Here is a 25,566-nt window from a genome sequence, read left to right as displayed (position 1 = left end):
ATGTCTTCAGACGCTGAGATGGCCGTCTTTGGGGAGGCAGCTGTGTATCTCCGAAAGTCAGAAAAGGAGAGAATTGAGGCCCAGAACAAGCCTTTCGATGCCAAGACAGCTGTCTTTGTGGTGCATCCTAAGGAATCCTTTGTGAAAGGAAAAATCCAGAGCAAAGAATCAGGAAAGGTCACTGTGAAGACTGAAGGTGGAGAGGTGAGGGAGAAACAAGGCTGAAGGACACCATTTTATTCTGAGTTTCAGCTCTTAGCTGACATACTTAGCCGACATGTTTCTATTCTTTGGCAGTCTCTTACCGTGAAGGATGATCAAATCTTCCCCATGAACCCTCCCAAGTATGATAAAATCGAGGACATGGCCATGATGACTCACCTCCACGAACCTGCTGTGCTGTACAACCTCAAAGAGCGTTACGCAGCCTGGATGATCTACGTAAGTACCAGCAGCAGTCTTCCTCTGGGCAGCGAGGAGGAACTGCTCTGCCAGGGTAAGTGGAAGCCAACGTGCTGTCTCCCTTCCTCACAGACCTACTCGGGTCTCTTCTGCGTCACTGTCAACCCCTACAAGTGGCTGCCGGTGTACAACCCGGAGGTGGTGTTGGCCTACCGAGGCAAGAAGCGCCAGGAAGTCCCTCCACACATCTTCTCCATCTCTGACAATGCCTATCAGTCCATGCTGACTGGTGAGTGGCTGTAACTCCCTTAAGGCAATTATACTATGAACACCTTTCAGGGGAATAACAACTTGTGTCTAAACTCTCAGTTTGGATTGTTTCTTTCCAGGATCATTTCCCAGATCACCCATATTATGTTACTCAAAAGATTCTAGATGTCCCTTTAAACTGAGACTGAGAGAATCTGTGTTTAGCTCTAAGGACTATAACAATAAGTAATGTAGAGTGAATCACCTGAGATCTTTCTTCCTCTTCGTATTTAAGTCCCCCAATGATAACACAGGAGGTTTAGCAGCTTAACCATTCCAGTGTTCCAGCAGTGCACATCTGAGCCTTATGATGGAATATTATTTCAGTGGAAAATAAAGCCATTTTCTCCTTCTTTTGGGCCCAGTATAGAAAGATATTAATTCTTAAAGAACAAAAAGAAAATAATTAGATTGTTTTAAGCCAAAAGGGTTGCCTCCTCTTGTAGTAGTGTGTAGCTACCCCAGCCTACCAAACATTTGAGGAGTTCCTTAGTGTAGAAGTGTCCGTGGCTGCCTATAGGACATGGTGGGGTGGATTGCCATGAGTGCAGCTCTGAACAGTTCCAGTTGAAATAATGAAAACTAAAAATGATAAAAGTTTTGACTTGCATGTACCTACCTAGTCATGTGGTAAAATTGGAGCACACAAGGCTATGTGATGTGAATAATATGCTGCAAACAAGAAGCTGAGCATGTGTAAGGAATAGTGTTGTGGACTTGAGTGAGTAAAGAATTAAGATCAGATATGGCAATATGATTATAGGTGCTGAGTGTTGAGTCAGAGGTTATTCCAAATGCTAGTCAATTCCAAGCAAACAGTGTATTCTAGAGGGAACTGGCCATGAATCATATGGATTTGTGTCTCTCCGGGTTAATGGCTTTAATGAATAGGAACCACTCCCAGGATTATGTTATAAAGTTAGTTTAGATACACCTATGGAATCTTTTTCTGGTAAAATATCTGCTTTAATCTTCTGCAGCCAAGAGTATACATGACTGAAAGAATACTGCCTAAAGTACGGAAAGGGAGAATATGTTTGCAATGGGTTGATGGTTCCTCTGATGGGCCCAGAAAGAGCTGGGGCAGGGTATTATTTGGACTCTCCCACTTGCCATTGATTCTCTGTGCTGGGGGCAGGGCAGATGAGCTTTTATCAGGTAACCTAAAATTAATCTGCAATTTTAATTTCATTTTTATATTTTATCTTCTTTTTTTTCATTCTGTAACTTTTAAAACTTACTTAGTTCTGAAGATTTGCAAGCAACCTAGCAAAAAATGAAAAGATAAAATGAAGGTGGTGAAAAAACCTACGTTAGAAAACTTTCATTCTTCTGTATTTGATAAAAAGATAAATGAACAAAGGAAACGAAAAAGAAAGGAGGAAAAAAGCTTTGCTCTAAGGTTTCATTTTTTAGAATCCAAAACTTTTCCTAAAGCAGAGCATTACTGAGGGGAGTTACTTAAATGCCAAACAAATGTTTCTGTCACACAACTATCATGATATCTTATTTTTAGACCACTTCTAGTATTTTATGTGTTGTTCCATAGCATTAAAGTTTCTTTATTTCTGCCTCTCTCACAGATCGTGAGAACCAGTCGATCCTGATCACGTATGTACACCCCTTCTCGGGTCCCTGTGGGGCTGCCCGGTGCTGGGGGACCTCCCGCCTGACCACACGCTCTCTGCTTCTCTCTTTGGTTTCACAGCGGAGAATCCGGAGCAGGGAAGACTGTGAACACAAAGCGTGTCATCCAGTACTTTGCAACAATTGCAGCGAGTGGGGAGAAGAAGAAGGAGGAGCAGTCAGGCAAAATGCAGGTAAATTAATAGGTGCTGGTTTGAATCAAAGCTTTCCTCTGATCCTGACATGATTTTTGGAGAGGATAACCAGCAATAATTATCATTCTGCAGGGAACGCTTGAGGATCAAATCATCAGCGCTAACCCACTGCTGGAGGCTTTTGGAAACGCCAAGACCGTGAGGAATGACAACTCCTCACGCTTTGTAAGTTGTTGCTTTGGACAAAAATGCCTCCTCATTACAACAGCAGTGATGGGCTAGTGGTGTTCTCACATGGGGAGATGGCAATGAAATGTACCGAGGCTGAAATGCTTCTTTTTCCCCTTAACAGGGCAAATTCATCAGAATCCACTTTGGGGCCACAGGCAAACTGGCTTCTGCCGACATTGAAACTTGTAAGACACTCTCCTGGCCTGATCTCATTCTTTCCTAAATTCCCAGCTCCACGTGCATTCCCGTGCCTAACTCTTTCTACCTTCTTTGACAGATCTGCTGGAGAAGTCCAGAGTCACTTTCCAGCTCAAAGCAGAAAGAAGTTACCACATATTTTATCAGATCATGTCCAACAAGAAGCCGGAGCTAATTGGTAGGAAGTATTATAAATTGTTTGAATCTGAACATGTTTAACATTTATCTTCATTCTTATGCCCAGATATGTCTTATTCTTCTTTAAGACATGCTCCTCATTACCACCAACCCATATGACTACCAATTTGTGAGTCAAGGTGAGGTCACCGTTCCCAGCATTAATGACCAGGAGGAGCTGATGGCTACAGATGTAAGTGACGCAGAGCATATTGGTATGGTGAAAGTTCCATTTAATGGCCCAGAGGTTTATTTCACTGATTCTGTTGCCAGAGTGCCATTGACATCCTGGGCTTCACTGCTGATGAGAAAACAGCCATTTACAAGCTGACGGGGGCTGTCATGCACTATGGGAACTTGAAGTTCAAGCAGAAGCAGCGTGAAGAGCAGGCAGAACCAGATGGCACAGAAGGTATTAGGATAATTTCCACTGATCCCTCTGTACTATCAACAAAATTTTGTATTGGAATAGCAAAAGAGTCTGTAGAAAACGTGGGACTTTTTAAATGACAAGCTTTTTTCCTTCTAAGTAGAGACTTCTTGTTTTTTTTTTTGTTTTTTTTTGTTTTTTTTTTTTTTTGAGAAGATGACTTCATCATTCTAAAGACATCTATTGCTTAGATATCTTCTTCTGATTGTCTTTAAGCCTGAATTCTAAATTTTTGTTTTTCTTGGCTCTGAGATCTTCTCTGTTGTCTCACATTATGTTGTCTCTCCTCAATCCTCACAGTTCTAGGGAATGATGTTGAAAGAAACAGACAGATGTGTTTTATCGATGCCTGACTCTGAAGCTGGTGTCACCAGCAGAATTTTGGATTTTTCAGTCATGGGATGATTTAGGTGACAGCAGGCTTGCTGGGGACTGATGGAATTCACCTTTATCAGTGGGAGAAAAATATTTTTGCTCATGAGATAGTGGGAATGATTGGAAGAACTTTAAACTAGATTTGAAGGGAGAAAGCAATAAAATTAGGCTTACTAGAGATAAGCTGTGTGATGGCATGACAATGTCTGAGGAATGGTGTGCTAGTGAGAGTTTACACTCTTCTCCGCAATGTACTGAGTACTCTGGAATTCATTTGAAATGTTTGTACACTAATGCATGCAGTATGAAAAATAAACAAGAGGAATCAGAAGCTTTGACTCAGACCCAGAGCTACAATGTCATTGGCATAAGTGAGACTTGGTGGGAAGAATCCTGTGACTGGAGTCCTGTGATGGATAGTCACAGTCTCTTCAGGAGTGAGAGACAGGACAGGCAAGGTGGAGGGATAGCACAGTATGTACAGGAGGAGTTGGGCTGTACAGCGCTTGCAGTTGGGGACAACATGGTCGAAAACCTCTGTGTAAGGATTAGGGGAAAAGCTAATAAAGTACATGTTGTTGTGGGAATCTACTATAGATGACCCAGCCAGGACAGCAACACTGATTCTATATGGAATTAAGGGAAATCTCTAGATCAGTTGCCCTTGTCCTTATGGCTGACTTCAACTTCCCAGATGTTAACTGAGACTATCATCAGTAGACATGAACAGGTCCAGGAAATTCCTGAAACACATTGAAGATAATTTCTTGATACAGGTACTAAGGGAGCCAACTAGGAAAGGTGCCCTCATAGATCTTTTGTTTGTAAATAGAGATTTTGTAGGTAATGTAATAATTGGTGGCTGTCTTGGCCACAATGATCATGAAACTATTGCATTTAAAAACTTCAGTGATATGAGAAAAACTGTCAGAAGAGCTACTACCTTGGATTTGGGGAGAGGGGACTTTAGGATGCTCGAGGAACTAGTTAGTAAGGTCCCCTGAGGAATCTGTTTTCAAGGGTATGGAGGTCCATAAACACTGGTCACTTTTTGAGAGTGATCTTTTGAGAGCACAGGAGCAGGCAATTCCAATATGTCAGAAGTCAAGTAAGCAGAGAAGAAGGTGACTTCACCAAACAGAGATCTCCTTTTGGAGCTTAGGAGGAAAAAGAAAGTGTATGGACTTTGAAAGCAAGGTCAGGCTGCATAGGAGGACTGCAGAGATGCTGTTCAACACTGCAGGGAGAAAATTCATACAGCCAAGATTCAGTTGGAGTTGAAGCTGGCCAGTATTGTGCTGGATAAATAAATGAGTTTTTAAAGTATGTTAACAGCAAAAGGAGGACTAAAGAAAACGGTGGTCTGTTACTTGATGAGGTTGATCAGATCACAAATAGAGATAAAGATAAAGCAGAGACATTTAATGCCTTTTTTGCCTCCTGTTTTAAAGCCAGTGATGGACCCTGGGACCCCAGGGGCTGGAGGACTGTGACTAGGGGAGTGGTAAGCTCCTAGCTGACTTTGAACTTGTATGGTATTTGCTGCTGCAACTGAATGCCTATAAGTCTATGGGCCCAAATGGGATTCATCCCAGGGTACTGAAATAGTTGGCCAATGTTATTGTGAGACCTCATTCAATTATTTATCAACGGTCTTGGGAATCTGGAGAGGTCCCAGTCAACTGGAAGCTAGCAAAAGTTATTCCAATTTTCAAACAGTGTAAAAAAGAAGACCCTGGTAGTTACAGGCCTGTCAGTCTCACTTCGGTGCCTGGTAAAAATATGGAGATTATTCTGGAAGTTACTAAAAACCACTTGAAAGACAATGCAGTCATCAGTCAAAGCCAATATGGGTTCATGAAGGGAAAGTCATGCCTTACTAACTTAATATCCTTTTATGACAAGGTTACCTACCTAGTGAATGAAGGCAAGGCAATGGATGTGTTTTTTAGGGATTTTAGCAGAACTTTGATACTGCCTTTCACAGTATACTTCTGGCCAAAATATCCAGCATACAGCTAGACATGTACACAGTATGATGGGTGAACAATTGGCTGAAGGGTCAGACTTAGACAGTTGTAGTAAATGTGGTAATGTCTGGCTGGTGGCCAGTCACTAGTGATGTTCCCCAGGGCTCAGTTTTAGGTCCAATTCTCTTCAGCGTTTTTATTAATGACCTGGAAACAGGAGTTAAGGGCACACTAAGTTAAGTTTGCCACTGATAGTAAATTAGGAGGAACAACTGATTACCTTGAGTGTAGAGAGGTCTTACAGAGAGATCTTGATAGATTAAAGTGCTGGGCAATCACCAACCATGTGAAATTTAACAAGGACAGATGCTGGATTTTGTACATGGGACAGTATAATCCTCGACTGGGGAGAAGAGGCCAGAGTGCAGCCTTGCAGAAAGGGATCTGGAGGTCTTGGTTGATGAGTCAACAAGACACACTGGTGTCCAAAAGGGCCAATCATATTCTGGGGTGCATTAAGCACAGTATATCTAACCAGCCAAAAGAAGTTTTTGTACCGCTATACTCATCATTGATACAACGTCACCTTGATTACTGTGTGCAGCTGTGGGCTCTGCAATATAAAAAGGTTATAAAAATATTTAAATGTGTCCAAAGGAAGGCATAAAGACAGTGAAAGGACTACAGGGCGTGACATATGAGGAACGGCTGAGGATACTAGGTTTGTTTAGTTTAGAGAAGAGACTGAGGGGTGACCTCATTTTTTGTCTACAACTTCCTGATGAGGGGCGAGTGGAGAGTGAGGTGCTGACCTTTTCACTCTGGTGTATGGTGACAGGATGTGAGGGAATGTCTTAACACTGTCTCAGGGGAAGTTCAGATTGAATATTAAGAAAAAGTTCTTCACTGAGAGGGTGGTCAAGCACCAAAAGAAGGTCCCCAGGGAAGTGATCATGACCCCAAGCCTATCAGTGTTCAAGAAGCATTTGGACAATGCTCTCAGATATATGCTTTAATTTTTAGATATATGATTTAACTTCTAAGTTACCCTGTGTGGAGATAGGATTTGGGACTCGATGATCCTTGTGGGTCCTTTTCAAATCAGGATATTCTATGGTTCTATGACATTCATAAAGTAGCCTTCAGAGAACATTTTGGTTTGAAATAATTTTATCAAAAACTGTGCATCATCCAATAATTGACTCTTCTCTCTCTCTCTGTTATCAGTTGCTGACAAGGCTGCCTATCTGATGGGTCTGAACTCAGCAGACCTGCTCAAGGCCCTCTGCTACCCCCGAGTCAAGGTTGGGAATGAATATGTGACCAAGGGTCAAACCGTGCAGCAGGTAACAACCAGCTGGTGACTGGGAACCTCTGGCTTGAATTAACATCATAAACATTCTCTTCAGATCCACATGGTAACTTTCTTTCCTTCCTTCCTCCTGATATAGGTGCACAATTCAGTGGGTGCTTTGGCAAAGACTGTCTATGAGAGGATGTTCTTGTGGATGGTTATTCGCATCAACCAGCAGCTGGATACGAAGCAGCCCAGACAGTACTTCATTGGTGTCCTGGACATTGCTGGCTTCGAGATCTTTGATGTAAGGAAAACAGTTGTTAAATGCTTCTTAGAAGAGCCATCCAACTCTTAAGGAAACTCATAGAAATATGCTGGTTTATTTTATATAATAGTGGAAAAATGATTATGCACTTATAGGAACTCAGAAGCATCTGGTCATAGAAAGGATATGGATTTACATGAAGAACAACTCGGTAATAACACTCTCCAGAAGTACAAAAATTCTTCTAAGGCATAGAAAGTGGGTGTTAAAGGACTGTCAGATGGGCCATTATAGGCTGAAAATGGTGGCAAAGGAACACAGGCTTTTTGCAACGTCAGTTTTGAGGTATTAGGGCACCAAAAATTATGTGTTTCTGGATGCAGTGAAAACCAAGGATTTGATCTGAAAGAAGAGAAAATTTTGAATGCAATAAATGAAATATTAAAAATTAATCAGAAAGAAGTGTTGTAACATGCCTAGGGACTAACCTTCTAATTTTTTTCCCTGAATGTGTTTTATAACTCTGTACAAATTAGTAATATTTGTTGCAAAGAATACCAGAAAATCCTTCAAGAGAACTGAATTTGATGTCTTTCTTTCTTCAATATGAAGACAAAGGTGTTATTTAGAAGTGCATAGCACTTAGTATAGTGTAGTTTTCACTGTGGAAGTTTGTGAATTTAAATTTCTCAAGTTTCTTCTCTTTCAACATATGATACTATTGTTGCATGACAAGAGCAGAGTGCTGACATGAGAGAAGAGAGCTGCAGTGCTAGTCTTTGGATGCAAAACATGCAATTACAGAGTTCCCTGGACCACAGGCACTTACTATGTGAGATAATCCTAGTCAGTGTTAGGAAAAGGACACTTGCCCTGCCATTGGCTCTTTCCACTAGATATAGTTGCTAAGTAAATCACAGATCAGGCTGTTCAGCTGTGTCTGGTATATGCTTGTTACAGGAAAGATGCTGTAGAAGAGTGCTACAGGTGAATTATGAGCTGATCTAACCATAGATCTAGTCTGAGATGGAAAGTAATGGAGTAAATCTCACTGTTTTATAGAAGGAGGGACATGGTTCAAAAATAGCTGCATCCATCTGTGTTTTGCAGTTCAACAGCCTGGAGCAGCTGTGCATCAACTTCACCAATGAGAAACTGCAACAGTTCTTCAACCACCACATGTTCGTGCTGGAGCAGGAGGAGTACAAGAAGGAGGGAATTGAATGGGAGTTCATTGACTTTGGGATGGACCTGGCTGCCTGCATTGAGCTCATTGAGAAGGTATCTTTCCTGTTCAGGGGCATTATGCATGTGGGAATTCTGTAGTTACTTGACATCAGTTTTCAGAGGACTCTTCACATTCTCATCCAAGCATTCAGTTTTAGTTATTCAAAATACCTGACTACATAGCTTATTTTATCTGTGAGGTTTCAACAGCCTCATGGGAGAAGCTCTTTTCAAGAGCCAAAACACTGCAAAGCCCTCAATAATGGTATTCTTTCGTAACAGGTAGAGGTAGTTTCCATTATAGAGCCTGCATGTTTCTCAAGTTCTGATCAATGCATTTCTGCCTAGCACTACAGCCACAAATGGATAATTTAAAAAAAAAAATTTGCAATGTAAAAGATGGAACTTCACAACTTCTAGTTGATAGTCATCCTCTCATGTGCGTCAATTAGAGCAACAAGATAGCAGTCAGGTTCATTACAAGACATGGCATTCAGTGACTACGAGGATCTTGAGAAAATAGTGCTTTTATTAAGACATATCCATACACTGACAGCTGCTTAGACCAATGGTTTTTTTGGTTATGATATTTTAAACTTTATTTTTCAAATTTTCTGGCAAATTAATGTAAATTTCCATCAGTCACTGAGCCTTTGAAAGTAAACTGGGTAAGTATCCATGTTTAACCCTGCTATTTGGATTTGAAAAGATACAGCAGTATCATCTTACTGATATCACAGTCTGTATTTGTAATTTCATACTTTATTGAGGTAAGTGCAGCCACCTTTGTGTCAGAAGGCAAATTTGACATCTGCGTTTCTTGTGCTGTCTTCTAGCCCATGGGCATCTTCTCCATCCTGGAAGAGGAGTGCATGTTCCCCAAGGCAACTGACACCTCTTTCAAGAACAAGCTCTATGACCAGCATCTGGGCAAGTCCAACAACTTCCAGAAGCCCAAGCCTGGCAAAGGCAAGGCTGAGGCCCACTTCTCCCTGGTGCACTATGCTGGCACAGTGGACTACAACATCTCTGGCTGGCTTGAGAAGAACAAGGACCCCCTGAATGAAACTGTCATTGGGTTGTACCAGAAATCATCGGTGAAGACACTAGCCTTACTCTTTGCCTCTTATGGTGGAGAAGCAGGTCAGTTCTATAAAATCTTTAGGTTCATCCATGCACAATATACAGTGAGAATCACAAATTAAAATTTAAAATTATGTATTTTTTTCAATTGTGTAGAAGGTGGTGGTGGCAAGAAAGGTGGGAAGAAGAAGGGTTCTTCTTTCCAGACTGTCTCAGCTCTTTTCCGGGTAAGTACAGAATTTGTTATCTCTGCTGATCTGGAAATGGAAAATAAACTCCCTTGAAATCTGAATAGCTCTTGGTTCTAGTTTGGTAAGCTGTAATCATAGTTCTTTTAGAGTTCTTATAGCAAGGAAATCCATCACATCATTTAAACTCTGTTGCAGTGGATGCAGAGCTTATCCCTTTATCCCTTACTTTACAATGAAGTAGTCAGCTATCATAATAGAATTGTCTTATATAGTCTAGAAGCCTTCTTTCCCTCTCCTTTAGATTTCAAAGTGAAATTTATTCTTTTAATGAGATTGTTTTGCCTTTCAGATTAAATGACTTCTTCACCCTTCCCATGTCAGCTGCATACTCTAGTTGTTAGTCTGGTATGCATGAAATATCCCCGTATCTTGAGCTCTAGACTGTTAACAAGTCAGAGGCTTAACAGTTCTTTCTCAAGCCTAGGCCTTCCTTCCTGACTTTTCCGTATGTTTCTGCCAGGTGAAACTGCTGTTCTTCCCTGGAGGTATTCAGGACCATAGTACTCATACTTCACCTTAGGGTTCCATTCTTCAAATGGCCTATTTCTTCTTGAGTTGCTTTTGGTTTGCTCTTGGTCTCCTTGTCCAGCCTTCCGTGGAGTAGAAGATGGGCATGTGTGTCTGGGCTCCAGGAGCAGTCACTGGTGCAAGTGTAGATCTCTCATGGGTGAAGGACATTCATAAATGTCTCTTTAGCTGTCCTTCTGTTCTTACTTTTCCTCCTGTTCTTCCTGGTTTTATTGTTCATGTTTTACAACACACACTTAAAACATTGAGTTTTAAAAGACAAACTTGGTAGCCTCTGCCATACTGGTTTTTCTTCTGTTTTGTTGTCCATCATCATTGCCAAAGATGTCTTTGCAAAAACATGACTTACATGTCAAAAACACCTCTTTTGATATGGGTTAAAAATATTGGAAATCTGCTCTCTCAGATGTGATTTGAGTCAGGGGTAATGATAGCTGTTCAGTTTACAAGACTTTGGAACACAGCTGGAATCTGTTGCCCAGTTCTCCACTACTGTTATCTTTGTGCCTACCTCTTAATCACATATAAAAAAAGCATCTTTCACAATTGGCTCCCCAGGGAACACAGGCAATAGGCTTTTAAAATAAATACCAATTTTCACTCAAATTAACTAATTTTTTGGAATAGAATTTCTGAAAGATATCAAATATAGTGATATTTCAGATAAAATTATGTGATTAACACTGTCTATGAGCTTTCCAGAGCAAAGTGGCAAACTTTTTTACATTTTATTTTATCACAGTATTCATATAACAGAAGAGAATACTATATTCATATGGGTCCAGCAAGTTTGATGGTATTATAATAGTTTTACTGTAAAGGTGAATGTGCAGAACAAACATTTACTAATATAAACTTTTGTTCATAATCCTTCAGGAGAATTTAAACAAGCTGATGACCAATCTGCGCAGCACACACCCACATTTTGTGAGATGCATCATCCCCAATGAAATAAAAACACCTGGTAAAAGCCTCATGTACATAAAGATTTTCCTGTGATACTGAAAATCTCTATGTTGCAATCCAAAATATTTACTTGTGCTTTGAATTGTTAGGTGTCATGGAGCATGAACTGGTGCTGCACCAGCTTCGGTGCAACGGCGTGTTGGAAGGGATCAGAATTTGCAGGAAAGGATTCCCCAGCAGAGTTCTCTATGCTGACTTTAAACAGAGGTTGGGTTTCTCCAGCATACTGTCTTATTATAGCTAAGTCCACATGTATACAACCTTAACCTGGTGGGACAATTTAGGGCCTTGTTATGGCATTGATATATCTTCTGTAGGCACAGGATAAGTACTCTTTGTTTTCTTTAATCAGCACCATATGTCTCACCTGTTCTTTTGATAGCATTACATGACTGATTGAAAGCAAACAGGACATACTGGTATCCTCCCTAGAAAGGTCCTGACATTGTTGCGAGAACAGATGGGATTTATATAAGCAATTATCAGGGGGCAAAAATGGCTAACTGTTCCCTAAGAGAAGGAGAACTGGGAGCTGAAGGTGATGCCAGGGCAGACCCTCACCAACACCACCCACAGGGTGCAGTCTAAAGGGTCTGAACACAGTAGCCAGAGCTGGGATCTGGTAAGGGGTCCATCAACAACCCTAGACAAAGCAAGTATTGAATTAGATCCAGGGGCCATCCAGGAAGTCCTGTCAGGAAGTCCCAACAGGAGATGAGGCTAGAGACAGCACTGGAAACAATGCTATAATATCCGTACAAGAGCTCCATGGAAGAGGAAACTACCTACAGTATAGGTCCAAGGTCCACTGAGAGAGCAAAGCCAGAGACTGGGTTGGAGAACAGCTATGATGTAACTCATGCAAGAAATGAGATCCCAGGCCTAAGCTGAAATGGAGCTCATAGGCCCATGGTGGAGGTCTAGGTGAGGCTCATCAGGGCTGTTAAGACCTATTGATGCCTTCAGGGCCCTGAGAGCAATATGGTTACTTAAAGACAGATTAGACAGTGTGCCAGGTTTCCTTCCAGTTTCAGCTAGCTCAAATTTCAAAGTAACGCAGGTTTTTTTGTAACCTCTATGTGTTAGTTATTTAAATAATGCATTCATTATAATATTTAACACTGTTTCCATTTTTTAAAACAATGATTTTACTGTCAATGATACTGTAGTATCATCTACTCCACATAGAATTATAATGGGTAAATTGTAGCAAAAGGTTTTCACATTGCTCAGAAAATGTATGTCTATCTAATAAAAGAATGTCTCAAAAAATCAATCAAGGTTCAGCTAAGACATTGTCCTGCCATGTTGGGAAGCTAGCAAGTTTGTCTTAAAAAAGAATGTTGGCTTGGGTAGTAAGAATATCCTTACATTCTGTTTTTTCCTACAGATACAGAGTGCTGAATGCAAGTGCTGTCCCAGAGGGACAGTTCATGGATAGCAAGAAAGCTTCTGAGAAGCTCCTTGGATCTATTGCCATTGATCACACCCAGTACAAATTTGGTCATACCAAGGTACAAGTACAACTTGGTTAAAATATAGAGATTTGTTACAGATTTGTTACAGAAATATTAAAATAGGTATGAATGAAATATGAATAGAAATATACATGCATAAAAGCACTAGAAAAAAAAAATAGTGCAAGGACTAAAGCAACAGCATGCCTAAATAGTCAAGGACATGTTTACCAGCAGTAAAAGTGGTAGCATTTGTAACTGGTAGCAGGAAGATGTAGCTTGCACCAAGACCACAGGGTAGTCCCATCAACAGAGAGTCTGTGCTCTGTTAACTAGGAGGATGGCAACAGAAAGACTGTATCCAAAAGATACAGAAAATGAGGAAACAAAAGAAAAGGGACAGCAGCCTTCACTGAGTTTTGTGAAGTAAGAAGCAATATTCTGAGGTGAAAGAACATTCTATAAAGTCATTGATTCATAAAAGAGATAAAAAAGCCTCTCCAGTTACCAGTTTGTGACTGCCCATGAAGATTAACCTAGAGGATGTAGTGAGGTATTAGTAGCTGAAATTCCTTGTCTTCTGTGTATCAGATAAGTCATATTATTCAGACTGCCTGGGCACATACACACTGGTGTTTGTGAGTGTATTGGTGTGAAAGTCTGAGAGGTTACAGTCAATTTAGAGAACTAAATAAAATAAAAATATCACATTCCCCTTCCACAAAGTCTCAGTGACTTTGGTAACAGTAATTCCTATGGAAATGTAATCTGTTTGTGTTTTGATGACCTTGTGATGTCTTATGTCATCCCCTATCTCCAGGTGTTCTTCAAAGCTGGGCTGATAGGTCTCCTGGAGGAGATGAGGGATGAGAAACTGGCACAACTCATGACTCGCACACAAGCCAGGTGCAGGGGCTTCCTGATGAGAGTGGAGTACCAGAGAATGGTGGAGAGGAGGTATAGATTCTTCTTAAAGTTCATGTAATTGCCCATTGCTTCTGTAGGCATCACACTGATAATTCTTCCTATGTGTCCTGAGCAACTTGCTCTATGTGACTGTGCTTGAGCAGGAGGGATTGGATAAGCTGTCCTCCAGGGGTCTGTTCCAGCTTCAACCACTCTGTGATTCTGTGACTCAGTCATTCTCTGTTTGATTTGCATTTCAGGGAGTCCATCTTTTGCATCCAGTACAATGTTCGTGCATTCATGAACGTCAAGCACTGGCCCTGGATGAAGCTGTTCTTCAAGATCAAGCCCTTGCTGAAGAGTGCAGAATCTGAGAAGGAGATGGCCAACATGAAGGAGGAGTTTGAGAAAACCAAGGAAGAGCTTGCAAAGTCTGAGGCAAAGAGGAAGGAGCTGGAGGAGAAAATGGTGAAACTGGTGCAGGAGAAAAATGATCTGCAGCTCCAAGTGCAGGCTGTGAGTACCATCAGTGCACTTCACACTTCTTGGTTAGTAGAAAATGAAGATCAAACATGCCTTCCAAAGAACAGAATCCAATAGGACAGATTAATCTGCAGAGCAAACATGATGAAACTCAAATTTATAAATAAAAGCCATACATAAAACTATGCTATATGTGGCCCTGGCAGGTGATTTGGGTTGGAGAGACTTCCAACTTAAATCCCCACAGACTCAATGTAAAGAAGAAAATATCTTCAATAGAAGTATATGTGTATATATAAAATATATAAAAACTAGAAACATATATATGACATAGATATCATATATAAAACCTATGTAAACACATATGTGTGAATATATATGTTTATTATATATGTATACATCAAGTATATATATAAAATTATATCCATAAAGTATAAACTATATGTATATACATACACAGTCACACTCTAACTAAAAATTTGTCTGAAGTACTCTAATAGGAACAAGAGTAAACAGAGGTGTGAAAAGATTTCCACAATTTTAGAGGCTTCAAAGTATGATGAAAAGCATGGGAGACATCTTTATCTTGAGAATACAGGTTCAATTTTTCTGAAAGAGCATTTCCTTTGGGAGTCAGGACTGTGGGTTCCAAACACTCACCAGAATCGTTAATAGGCTATTTAGCAATGATCACTGAGGCAAAAGTCTAAAGCAAACACTAGAACATGTATGTGAAACTATATAGACTTTCATTGTAAAAAATCACTTCACTGAAGAATATGAAACTGATTATATTGTATGTAATAGTCTAAGCAAAAAAATTGAATGAATGAAAAAATCACAAGTTGAAACTAGTAATAAGAACTTTTTATTGCAGGAAGCAGATAGCTTGGCTGATGCTGAGGAAAGATGTGACCAGCTGATAAAAACAAAACTTCAGCTGGAAGCAAAAGTTAAGGAGATAATTGAAAGAGCAGAAGATGAGGAGGAGATGAATGCCGAGCTGACAGCCAAGAAGAGGAAACTGGAAGATGAATGCTCAGAGCTGAAGAATGATATTGATGACCTTGAGTTAACACTGGCCAAGGTTGAGAAGGAAAAACATGCCACAGAAAACAAGGTATAAACCAGATTTTCGGATTCACATTCAAGGTAAAGAGATCCATTTCCAATTCTTGTAACAAATGGTTTTCTTCTTTAAGGTGAAAAACCTCACAGAGGAGATGGCAGCCCTGGACGAGACCATTGCCAAGCTGACAAAAGAGAAGAAAGCCCTCCAAGAGGCCCATCAGCAGACACTGGATGACCTGCAGGCAGAAGAAGACAAAGTCAACACGCTGACCAAAGCTAAGACCAAGCTGGAGCAGCAAGTGGACGATGTAAGCACGGAGGCACACAGCAAGAGCAGGACAGGTATAGAGTTAAACCTGAATGGTGGAGCATTGGTGGTCTTGTTCTTTTTAGCTGGAAGGGTCCTTGGAGCAAGAGAAGAAACTGCGCATGGACCTTGAGAGAGCTAAGAGGAAACTTGAAGGAGACCTGAAGCTGGCCCATGACACCATAATGGACTTGGAAAATGATAAGCAGCAGCTGGATGAGAAACTGAAGAAGTAAGTGTGGCTGTGGGGCCCCTGAGTGCTGGGCTGGTGCACTTGTCTTTTTCTCTTTGAGCTCTGACACGGTTTGCTTTGCCCAAAGGAAAGACTTTGAAATCAGCCAGATCCAGAGCAAAATCGAGGATGAGCAAGCCCTGGGCATGCAGTTACAGAAGAAGATCAAGGAGCTGCAGGCAAGCCTCTGTCCCTTGCCCTCTCTCAGCCAGTGTCAGGTCAGGAAGGAGGAGGGCATGGGTGTGAAGGGTCCCTAATGTTCCCCAGGCTCGTATTGAGGAACTGGAGGAGGAGATTGAGGCAGAGCGAACCTCTCGGGCAAAAGCAGAGAAGCATCGGGCTGACCTCTCGAGGGAGCTAGAGGAGATCAGTGAGCGCCTGGAAGAAGCAGGAGGGGCTACAGCAGCTCAGATCGAGATGAACAAGAAACGTGAGGCAGAATTTCAGAAGATGCGGCGTGACCTCGAAGAGGCCACGCTGCAGCACGAAGCCACGGCTGCCGCCCTGCGGAAGAAGCACGCGGACAGCACAGCTGAGCTTGGGGAGCAGATCGACAACCTGCAACGAGTGAAGCAGAAGCTGGAGAAGGAGAAGAGTGAGCTGAAGATGGAGATTGACGACTTGGCCAGTAACATGGATTCTGTCTCCAAAGCCAAGGTATTGAAAAATATCCTGAATACAACTTGAAAATAAATAATGCTGAAACCTGTGGTCAGGTTACAATATAACTCTCTGACTCTGTATGGAACTGTATTTCCAATGATCTAATGCCAAGGAGCAGTAAATAACTTACATGCCCGTGCACATTTTTCTGGTGAGAATCGTGCTGTTCAGAATAAGGAGGTGTCCAGATACTAATCTTCTTTCATTCTCTGTGTTCTCCACAGGCAAATCTGGAGAAGATGTGCCGCGCACTGGAAGACCAGCTGAGTGAGATTAAGACAAAGGAAGAAGAGCATCAGCGCATGATCAATGATCTCAGTGCTCAAAGAGCTCGTCTGCAGACAGAATCAGGTGAGAGAGTCCCCTCTGAGCTGTGGAACGGGAGGTCATCCTAAACCAGTCACAAACGACAATGAAAATATTTCCTTCCTGTGTGCTTTCCTAGGTGAATATTCGCGCCAGGTGGAGGAGAAAGATGCTCTGATTTCTCAGCTGTCAAGAGGCAAGCAGGCTTTCACCCAACAGATTGAAGAACTCAAGAGGCACCTAGAGGAAGAGATAAAGGTGATTGTTTGTCCTACATCTGGCCAACAAAAACACTCTTAACTTCACACTGCCTAGTGGGGACAGGGTCTGCTTAGCAGAAGCCATACTGGGAGAAGATTTTCATTTCTGCAGGTGGTGTCCTTCACTGCAAACACCTATACCCTCCCAGTGGTCATGTTGGCAGTGTTACATTAACCCTTTGGAAGAGATTTCCCAGATATTACCATTCCTTGTCCCAACCCTGCTCTCTGTCCAGGCCAAGAACGCCCTAGCCCATGGCTTGCAGTCAGCTCGGCATGACTGTGACTTGCTCCGGGAACAATATGAGGAGGAGCAGGAAGCCAAGGGGGAGCTGCAGCGCGCCCTGTCCAAGGCCAACAGCGAAGTGGCCCAGTGGAGAACCAAATACGAAACGGATGCTATTCAGCGTACGGAGGAGCTGGAGGAGGCCAAGTACGTGGGGAAAGTGGGGAAGACAAAAGAAGGGGTAGGCTAATGGGAAATTTGAGGACACAACTGCAATATTTTCCTAAAAAGATAAAGCTGTACTTTGGGGCAGGGTAAGGGCTGAGGTAAAGTATATCCTCCAAAGACTGTGGTTTAGGAAACATAGTGGAAAATATTCCCCTGACCCAGAGAATGGTACAGAAAACCTCTGGGCAGTAATCACAGAAGGCACAGTGGTTGTGAAAACCTGGAAATCTGAACTGGGAAAAGAGTGACAGGCTGGGGGAGGACTTGCACTGTCTGTGCATAGGATATATACTCAATGAAGTGGTAAAATGTCCTGTGGTGAAAAGCCCATCAGCCACACACCACAGCCTCCCCTTTGCTCTCAAACCATGAGCTGTTCTTACCACCTCCCAGGAAGAAGCTGGCACAGCGCCTGCAGGATGCAGAGGAACATGTTGAGGCTGTGAATGCCAAATGTGCCTCCCTGGAAAAGACAAAGCAGAGGCTGCAGAATGAAGTGGAGGACCTGATGATTGACGTGGAGCGATCTAACGCTGCCTGTGCAGCTCTGGATAAGAAGCAGAAGAACTTTGACAAGGTCTTTTGGGCTCCAGCCCCGGGGCTCCTGGGCAGAGCATGTCCTCCTGATTGCCACCTCCATACTGACGCCCCATTTCTCTTCAGATCCTGGCAGAATGGAAGCAAAAGTATGAGGAAACGCAGGCTGAGCTGGAAGCCTCCCAGAAGGAGTCTCGCTCTCTCAGCACGGAGCTGTTTAAGATGAAGAATGCCTATGAGGAGTCCTTGGACCACCTGGAAACGCTGAAGCGTGAGAACAAGAACTTGCAGCGTAAGTCCCTGGCCCTCTGCTCCTGGCAGGGCTTTCTCCCTGTCCACCACTACCGCCTGCAGGTCTGCAAAGATACTTGTCACCGTGGTGTGGCAGGAAGGGCCCTTCCCCTTCAGCTCTGTGCCTGACCATGCCACTTTTCACCCTTCCTTGTAGAGGAGATTTCCGACCTCACAGAGCAGATTGCAGAGGGAGGAAAAGTGATTCGTGAGCTGGAGAAAGTCAAGAAGCAGATTGAGCAGGAGAAATCTGAAATCCAGGCTGCTCTAGAGGAAGCTGAGGTACATGCTTACAATCACTGGTGTCTGCACTAAAAATATGAGCAATGGGGAAATATGGCTGAAAAATCTTGGTCCCCCTCTGTTCTAGCTGGGCAGTGCAGCCAGCTGAATTCTCCTGAAATATTCTATAATTACCCAGGAAGCAAGCAGTAACTTTATTGACATTACAAATGTTTGTGTCCACTTGTCCAGGCCTCCCTAGAATATGAAGAGGGGAAGATACAGTGCCTCCAACTTGAGCTCAACCAGGTGAAGTCTGAGATTGACAGGAAGATTGCAGAGAAAGATGAGGAAATCGACCAGATGAAGAGAAACCACCTCAGAATTGTGGAGTCCATGCAGAGCACCCTGGACGCTGAGATCAGGAGCAGGAACGAAGCCCTGCGGCTGAAGAAGAAGATGGAGGGAGACCTGAATGAAATGGAGATCCAGCTGAGCCATGCCAACCGTGTGGCTGCAGAGGCACAAAAGAACCTGAGAAACACGCAGGCAGTGCTCAAGGTATGTTCAGCAAAGATGCGTATAGAAGAATGTCTCACCTTACATTTTTAAGACGCAAGAGTGTTGTGCCACCTTGTAATTTCTGTTGTCTCTTTTACAGGATACCCAGATACACTTGGACGATGCTCTCAGGACACAGGAGGACCTGAAGGAGCAGGTGGCCATGGTGGAGCGCAGAGCAAACCTGTTGCAGGCTGAAGTTGAAGAGCTGCGGGCAGCCCTGGAGCAGACGGAGCGGTCGAGGAAGGTGGCTGAGCAGGAGCTTCTGGATGCGAGTGAGAGAGTGCAGCTCCTCCATACCCAGGTAAGGGCATTGTGTGGAAACCAGTCATGTAGACCTAACACACAATAATGCTGTGTGTTAGAGATCAGGTTGTGAGAATGGTCTAGAATAGCTTCTCTACTGCAGTCTACGAGGGAAGGTATGCTCACAACCCATCACCTGAGCCCACCGCTGACATTTTGTAAACAACCGTTTTAAAAAATATTCCAGATTCTGAATTTCAAGCTCAAACAGTAAAGTCTTTGTTCAGGCTGTACATTTGGTATTGCAAGCTTCATAATAAAAAAAATCGTGTCTTTCCTGTTGCACAGAACACCAGCTTGATCAACACCAAGAAGAAGCTGGAAACAGACATCATGCAAATTCAGGGTGAAATGGAGGATACGATCCAGGAAGCCCGCAATGCCGAAGAGAAGGCCAAGAAGGCCATCACAGATGTGAGCTGGGGGCTCCTTTCACTGCTAATGGTGGATGTGTTCTCCCCCAGAACGTCTCCAGCCCCAAAATGGCTTTCACCCTTTGCTCTCATCAGGCAGCCATGATGGCAGAAGAGCTGAAGAAGGAGCAGGACACCAGTGCCCACCTGGAGAGGATGAAGAAGAACCTGGACCAGACGGTGAAGGACCTGCAGCACCGTCTGGATGAGGCCGAGCAGTTGGCACTGAAGGGAGGCAAGAAGCAAATCCAGAAGCTGGAGGCCAGAGTGCGTAGGGCTTTTAGTTGTGTGTGAGTGAACGTGTCACGTAAGTAACCACCAGGGAAGCTCCAAAGCCGGGCTTCTCATTGCAGGTGCGGGAGCTGGAAGGGGAGGTTGACTCTGAGCAGAAGCGCAGCGCTGAAGCCATGAAGGGCATGCGCAAGTACGAGAGGAGAGTGAAGGAGCTGACCTACCAGGTAAGGCAGGAGGCCTCCTTGGGCTGACACACTCTAATCCCAGGAAATCAAAGATTTGTGACATGAATTCCAAGGGGAAATGTAATTTCGTGGTGTGGGGAAAACAGCTCACGCTCTTTCCTGCTTACCAATCACTTTAGTCTGAGGAAGACCGGAAGAATATTCTCAGGCTGCAGGATCTGGTGGACAAGCTGCAAATGAAGGTGAAATCCTACAAGAGACAAGCTGAGGAGGCTGTAAGTATCACTCTGAATGGTGGTGATGACACTTTCAAAGGGGGAAATTTGGGCGTTGATGAAATGATTTGGGGAATTTATGAGTTGTTTTTTTTTTTTCTTTTTATCATGTTATGTTTCAGGTTTGATAATGTATCATCAGGACTGATTCACAGAATAATAAGCAAATAGTTATATTTGATAATATGAAGACTGTATCACTTTATAAATTATTTTCTGATGTAAATAATCCTCAATTCTCTTTCACAAGATCTCAACAAATAAGTAATTTCTTATAAGCTATGTAACGAATATAATATTTTTTAATTATTTTGGGTTTGGTTGCAGTTTTTTTTGTTGTTGTTGTTGGGTTGTTTTTTTTTTTTTTTTTTTTTTTTTAAAAAGACCATGGTTTTATATAGTATTTCTCTCCCTTCCTAATAGAAATGTGTTTTTGATAACCATGCTAGACTTCTGAAAGTTACATATTATATGGAAAGGTACCTCTGAGAAAAAGTAGGTTGAAGTCTTAGAAGGCTGTTGTGCTGCTATTTATACCATTTCTAGGGAATATGACCAGGGTGATTTAGCACTTCATGCTGCATTTTATGCAGATGAGGGACCCAGATGTGCTGATCAAGTTTGTTGGTGACTGCTAGAAGTGGTCCAGAAATGGTGGCAACATGCCAGTTTCCAACACCAGGTGGAACAATCATCCCAGCACTTCAAGAGTTCTCAGTCAAAATGGAGCTCCTGAAGAAAAACAGAATTGTCTTACCAGAGTGCACAGTTTTTCTTCCCAAGGCTTGGGCTGATACATCCTGGTCCAGCTGATGATTTGCCAAGTGATGGACCTGCAGGAGGAAGCGAGCAGGCTGTGTTGTTTCTGGAATGCCAAACAGCAGATCAACAGGTCCTCAGAGAGACACTGGAGGTGCAAGAGCTCAAACCTTGTATTACATAGAAGGACAGACTGCCTGAGGCTACACTTGATGAAGACTTCCAAGAAGCTTGAAGCTTTTGACATCTGTTATCAGGAGAAGGCACATTCACCACCTACAGATGTACACTTACAGACTTATCCACAGGATCTGGTGACAAGTGAGATACACTTCTTCAGAGGAGGCATCTGGGCCAGGTGAGCCTGATCCATGCTTACACTGGACACATCTTTCTAAATAGGGTGGAGGAACTCATCTGCAAACCAGATCTGCTCTCTCAGGAAGTTTGCTACTTGCCAAGGACTCTAAACCAGGATGTTGTGGAGGACTAAAAATCTTGACTAGCCGTCAGATTGAACCATAGAACCATTGTTTCTCCTAGGCATGGGGGTTCAGCTTTGGAAGGAAACAGGACTAGGTAAATTGCTGAGATCCCTTTCATTGTGAGATAATAGTTTCTGATACTCAGTGATGCTGCCCAGAGATTACTGAGCTCTGGGGACTACAGTGAAGGGCATGGGAGCTCAAGTGTTGTCCTCCCTGATTCTGCCAATCAAGGGGACTGCTTGGGTATGAAAAGATGCATTCTTCAGGTCAACAGCTGGTTATGTGGCTGGTGTCACAGGCAGGGCTTTGTCTTTTATGACCACATCTTTTTTTGTGAGGAACAAGAACTTCTGGGGAGTGGTGGATTTATCTGAACAAATAAGGTAAAAGTGTATTTGCCAGCATGCTTGCTGATTCAGTGAGGATAGCTTTAAACTAGGTTTATTGGGGGTTGGTAATAAAATTCCCCAAATAAAAAGACAAATGGATGCAGGGAGGAACTATCTGGGGGACAGCATGACAAGGAAGGCTCTCACACCTCCCCTGAGAAAGCGGCATGACAGGAAAACCATCTCATGTGTCTGTAGACAAACTCGTACAGTATGGGGAACATGCAGGAGGAATTAGAAGTCTGTGTACAGTCACTGCAGTGCTGAGACCTCCTCGAGATCACAGACACAGTCTTCTACCTCTTATGACTGGAGTGCTGTGTTTTTAAGGACCGTTTCTACAGAGCACAGGAATGTGCAGGAAGCCAAGCAGTTTTTGCAGGAGTCTATATATTCTGAACACACAATTCCTGACTAAGCTCAAATACAAAAAGGGAGTGTATGGAAAGTGAAAGCATGGATGAGCGTCGTGTGAGGAGCATAAGGACATCACCTGACCATAAAAGGATGGAGTCAGGAAAGCTGAACTGTAGAGGAAGATTGAGCTGGGAATCACTTACGGAAACTGGACATACATGAGTCCAATAGACTACATGGATGCACCTGATCGTGCCAGGGAAGCTGGCTGATGCCACTGCAATTTTTCTATTAACTTTGAAAGGTTATGGCAAGTGGCGAAAGTCTCTGATGACTGGAAAAGCACTCATCTTAAAGAAGGGCAAGATGGAGCATTTGGAAGGACAGCAAGTCAGCCTTACTTCAGGCAGTGGGAAGATCATATTTCAGTACCTCCTGGAAGTAATGTCAAGGCACATGAAGGAGAAGAAGGTAATTGGAAACTGCCAGCATGGCAGTTATCAAGGAGAGTTCTTTCTGGTGTCTTCAATGCTCAAAGGTGATGTTGTTGAAAAGGAGACAAACTTGCCTTGGAGGTGCACATTCAAAGGATGAGTACCCAAAAGGCACATGTTGCATCAGAAAAATTCTGACTGACATTAGGATAAAAACCATGAAAATGATTAAGTGCTGAAACAGGAACCCAGAGAGGCTGTGGAATCTTCATTCTTGTGGATTCTCAGAACTCAACAAGTCCCTAAGCAACCAGATCTAACACTGGTGCTAGCCCTGTGTGAGTGGGAGATTGAACTGGATGGTGGCCTAAGGTTCCTGACAACCTAGAAGTTCAAGTCCGGTCGTTAGATTAAATAAAAGCTATTCAAGATTGTCTGAGTATTTCATTCAGAGGTAACATGTACCTGTTCTAGAAATACATGCCAATCAACAAGAGGTAGATGGTCTTGAAGGCAGGCAGGCAGAAAGAGGGAAAAGGGGGCTTAAAAGCTGTTTGGATTAGGAAGTGAATGGTGTCTACTCTTTTCTTTGAGACAGACACTTACTTTCTGTCTGTATACATTCACAGGTATTTATTTTCGGTGAATGTCTTGCCAGAATTCAAAAGGCCTAGAGCATCAAAGAGAATGTTACTTCTACAGGTCTTCAAGTCTGGGTTATCAGAAGCAGGATACCAAATTCAGTACAACCATATTTGAAGTTTTTTAGGGGACCAGCAATAGTTGCTTTTTAGTTCAGTTCTGAAAACAGACATACATGGATGCACTGAATTCCTGATCTGACAAGTTCTTATAAGGTACATGTCCTCAATCTCCTTAGTGCTACATGCATTTGGTTAAAATATACAGTTTTAGTATTATTCTGTAGACAAAATGGAGTTCCATAAAACTTTTAATGAATTTTCTTGATAATAAACCACAAAGATGGAGAAGTTCTGTATTAAGAGCCTACATAAAAGCTGGAAAGTGGGGATTGGGGCTATGGACCTTCCCCTTCCTGCAGGAATTCCCAGGCTACAGGTAGAGGAAAATGGAAGTGTCAGCCTTTCTGTTTTCACAGCTCCCTCTCCCCCACAGGAGGAGCTGTCCAATGTCAATCTCATCAAGTTCCGCAAGATCCATCATGACCTAGAGGAAGCCGAGGAGCGAGCTGACATTGCAGAGTCACAGGTCAACAAGCTCCGAGTGAAGACCCGTGAGATTTACAGGAAAAATGAAGAAGAAGAATGAGCATCTAGAAAGTTGTAAAGTGACCAGGGAATGCACAGAATGTGAAGCTCCCTCCCCTTTTCTCAAAACTGTAGTTGTTCCTTTAGAAAATTGTAGAAAATAAAAATTGTAGAGATCTTGGCACAGTAAGCGTTTCAAATGACCTCCTTTTTCTTCTCCAGTCTCATTAATCTTTTCTAAATCCTTAACTTTCCCTCTTGTCTATTTCATACCTGCATTATGATGTATCCTTATATATAATAATGGAAAGTTATTAAACATATAAGTACATATACATATGTTTATATATATTCCATTATATACATGTTTGTATATATATACTCCATATGATGCAATACATGACAGACAATGGAAAATAGTGTTAATTGAAGCATCAAGTGGGGAAATTATTGTTTGACACTGAGTGGTTGTGAAAGTGCCTTAGCCTAAGCAGGTTTTCTGCGATATGGTTTTTATGCTGTCCTCAATTTCTCCATTTTTTTCAGGGCTGTATCAAATAATGTTACACTCAGATCTTTCACTGTTAGTAGTTTTAACATTTCAGGCAAAGAACTGTTTGTGGGATGAAGGCTTAAATTTTGTTGATTTCCACAGGGGGAGGAAGGTGGGTTTTCTTAGGCTATTTTTAATTCATTATATTTATATCAATCTGTACAGTGCAGATTAAAGAAGTTTCCTGCACTGGTACCTAGCATATTACACTGTGACACTGTACAACTGTACGTCAGTTGATCCTTTCAGCCATTCTCAGTGCTCCTCCTAGTCTGTCACATCCTTTCTGAGATGAAATCACCATGCCTGCCTTTAGTAGTCATGATGCGAACAGGCCATGGATGCACATTGCAAGATACTAATGGCCTGTGCTATGTGCCACATGAAAGCACAAGTAAGATGAACTCCTGTCAGCCATAGCTTGGGGCACAACTACCTAAAACCTTTTCATAATGAGCTGCCACAAAACCCGGAAAGGCTTCTAAACTAAAAAGTCAGGCTTAGCAGCCTATCACCTGGTTGTAATTAAATTATTAAACAGGAAAACAGATTAGAGAAGACATAGAAACAAAGAAACCTTATCAACAACTAGCCATCTGCCCAAAGAATCCTTACAGGCAGGTCCTTGCATCCAAATTGGCTTTAGTTAGTTCTTATGTCTCTCTTCAGAACAGCAAGGTCCACCAAGTCCCACCAGAGCCCAG

At 42.5% G+C, this 25,566-nt stretch overlaps 1 protein-coding gene across 1 annotated transcript; it reads left to right on the top strand.

The window, feature by feature from the left end:
* On the top strand, nucleotides 1-24,370 carry LOC141952286 (myosin heavy chain, skeletal muscle, adult-like). Its single transcript, XM_074889588.1, has 38 exons — nucleotides 1-204; nucleotides 298-441; nucleotides 535-691; nucleotides 2,295-2,322; nucleotides 2,420-2,531; nucleotides 2,625-2,717; nucleotides 2,845-2,908; nucleotides 3,001-3,099; nucleotides 3,188-3,291; nucleotides 3,372-3,510; nucleotides 7,101-7,219; nucleotides 7,325-7,474; nucleotides 8,546-8,716; nucleotides 9,499-9,805; nucleotides 9,902-9,972; nucleotides 11,401-11,488; nucleotides 11,580-11,697; nucleotides 12,881-13,004; nucleotides 13,768-13,904; nucleotides 14,114-14,369; nucleotides 15,214-15,456; nucleotides 15,539-15,715; nucleotides 15,801-15,946; nucleotides 16,035-16,125; nucleotides 16,214-16,603; nucleotides 16,834-16,960; nucleotides 17,055-17,173; nucleotides 17,412-17,608; nucleotides 18,023-18,206; nucleotides 18,293-18,458; nucleotides 18,615-18,739; nucleotides 18,932-19,240; nucleotides 19,341-19,544; nucleotides 19,835-19,960; nucleotides 20,056-20,226; nucleotides 20,313-20,417; nucleotides 20,558-20,653; nucleotides 24,218-24,370. Exons 1-38 carry the CDS (start codon nucleotides 1-3, stop codon nucleotides 24,368-24,370), a joined length of 5,814 nt encoding a protein of 1,937 aa, XP_074745689.1.
* The last annotated feature ends 1,196 nt before the right edge of the window (nucleotides 24,371-25,566 follow it).

The sequence above is a fragment of the Strix uralensis genome, chromosome 19, assembly GCF_047716275.1.
Source record: "Strix uralensis isolate ZFMK-TIS-50842 chromosome 19, bStrUra1, whole genome shotgun sequence".
NCBI lineage: Eukaryota > Metazoa > Chordata > Aves > Strigiformes > Strigidae > Strix > Strix uralensis.
Note: the sequence above shows the minus strand (reverse complement) of the source record. Positions and strands in the feature narration are given on the sequence as shown.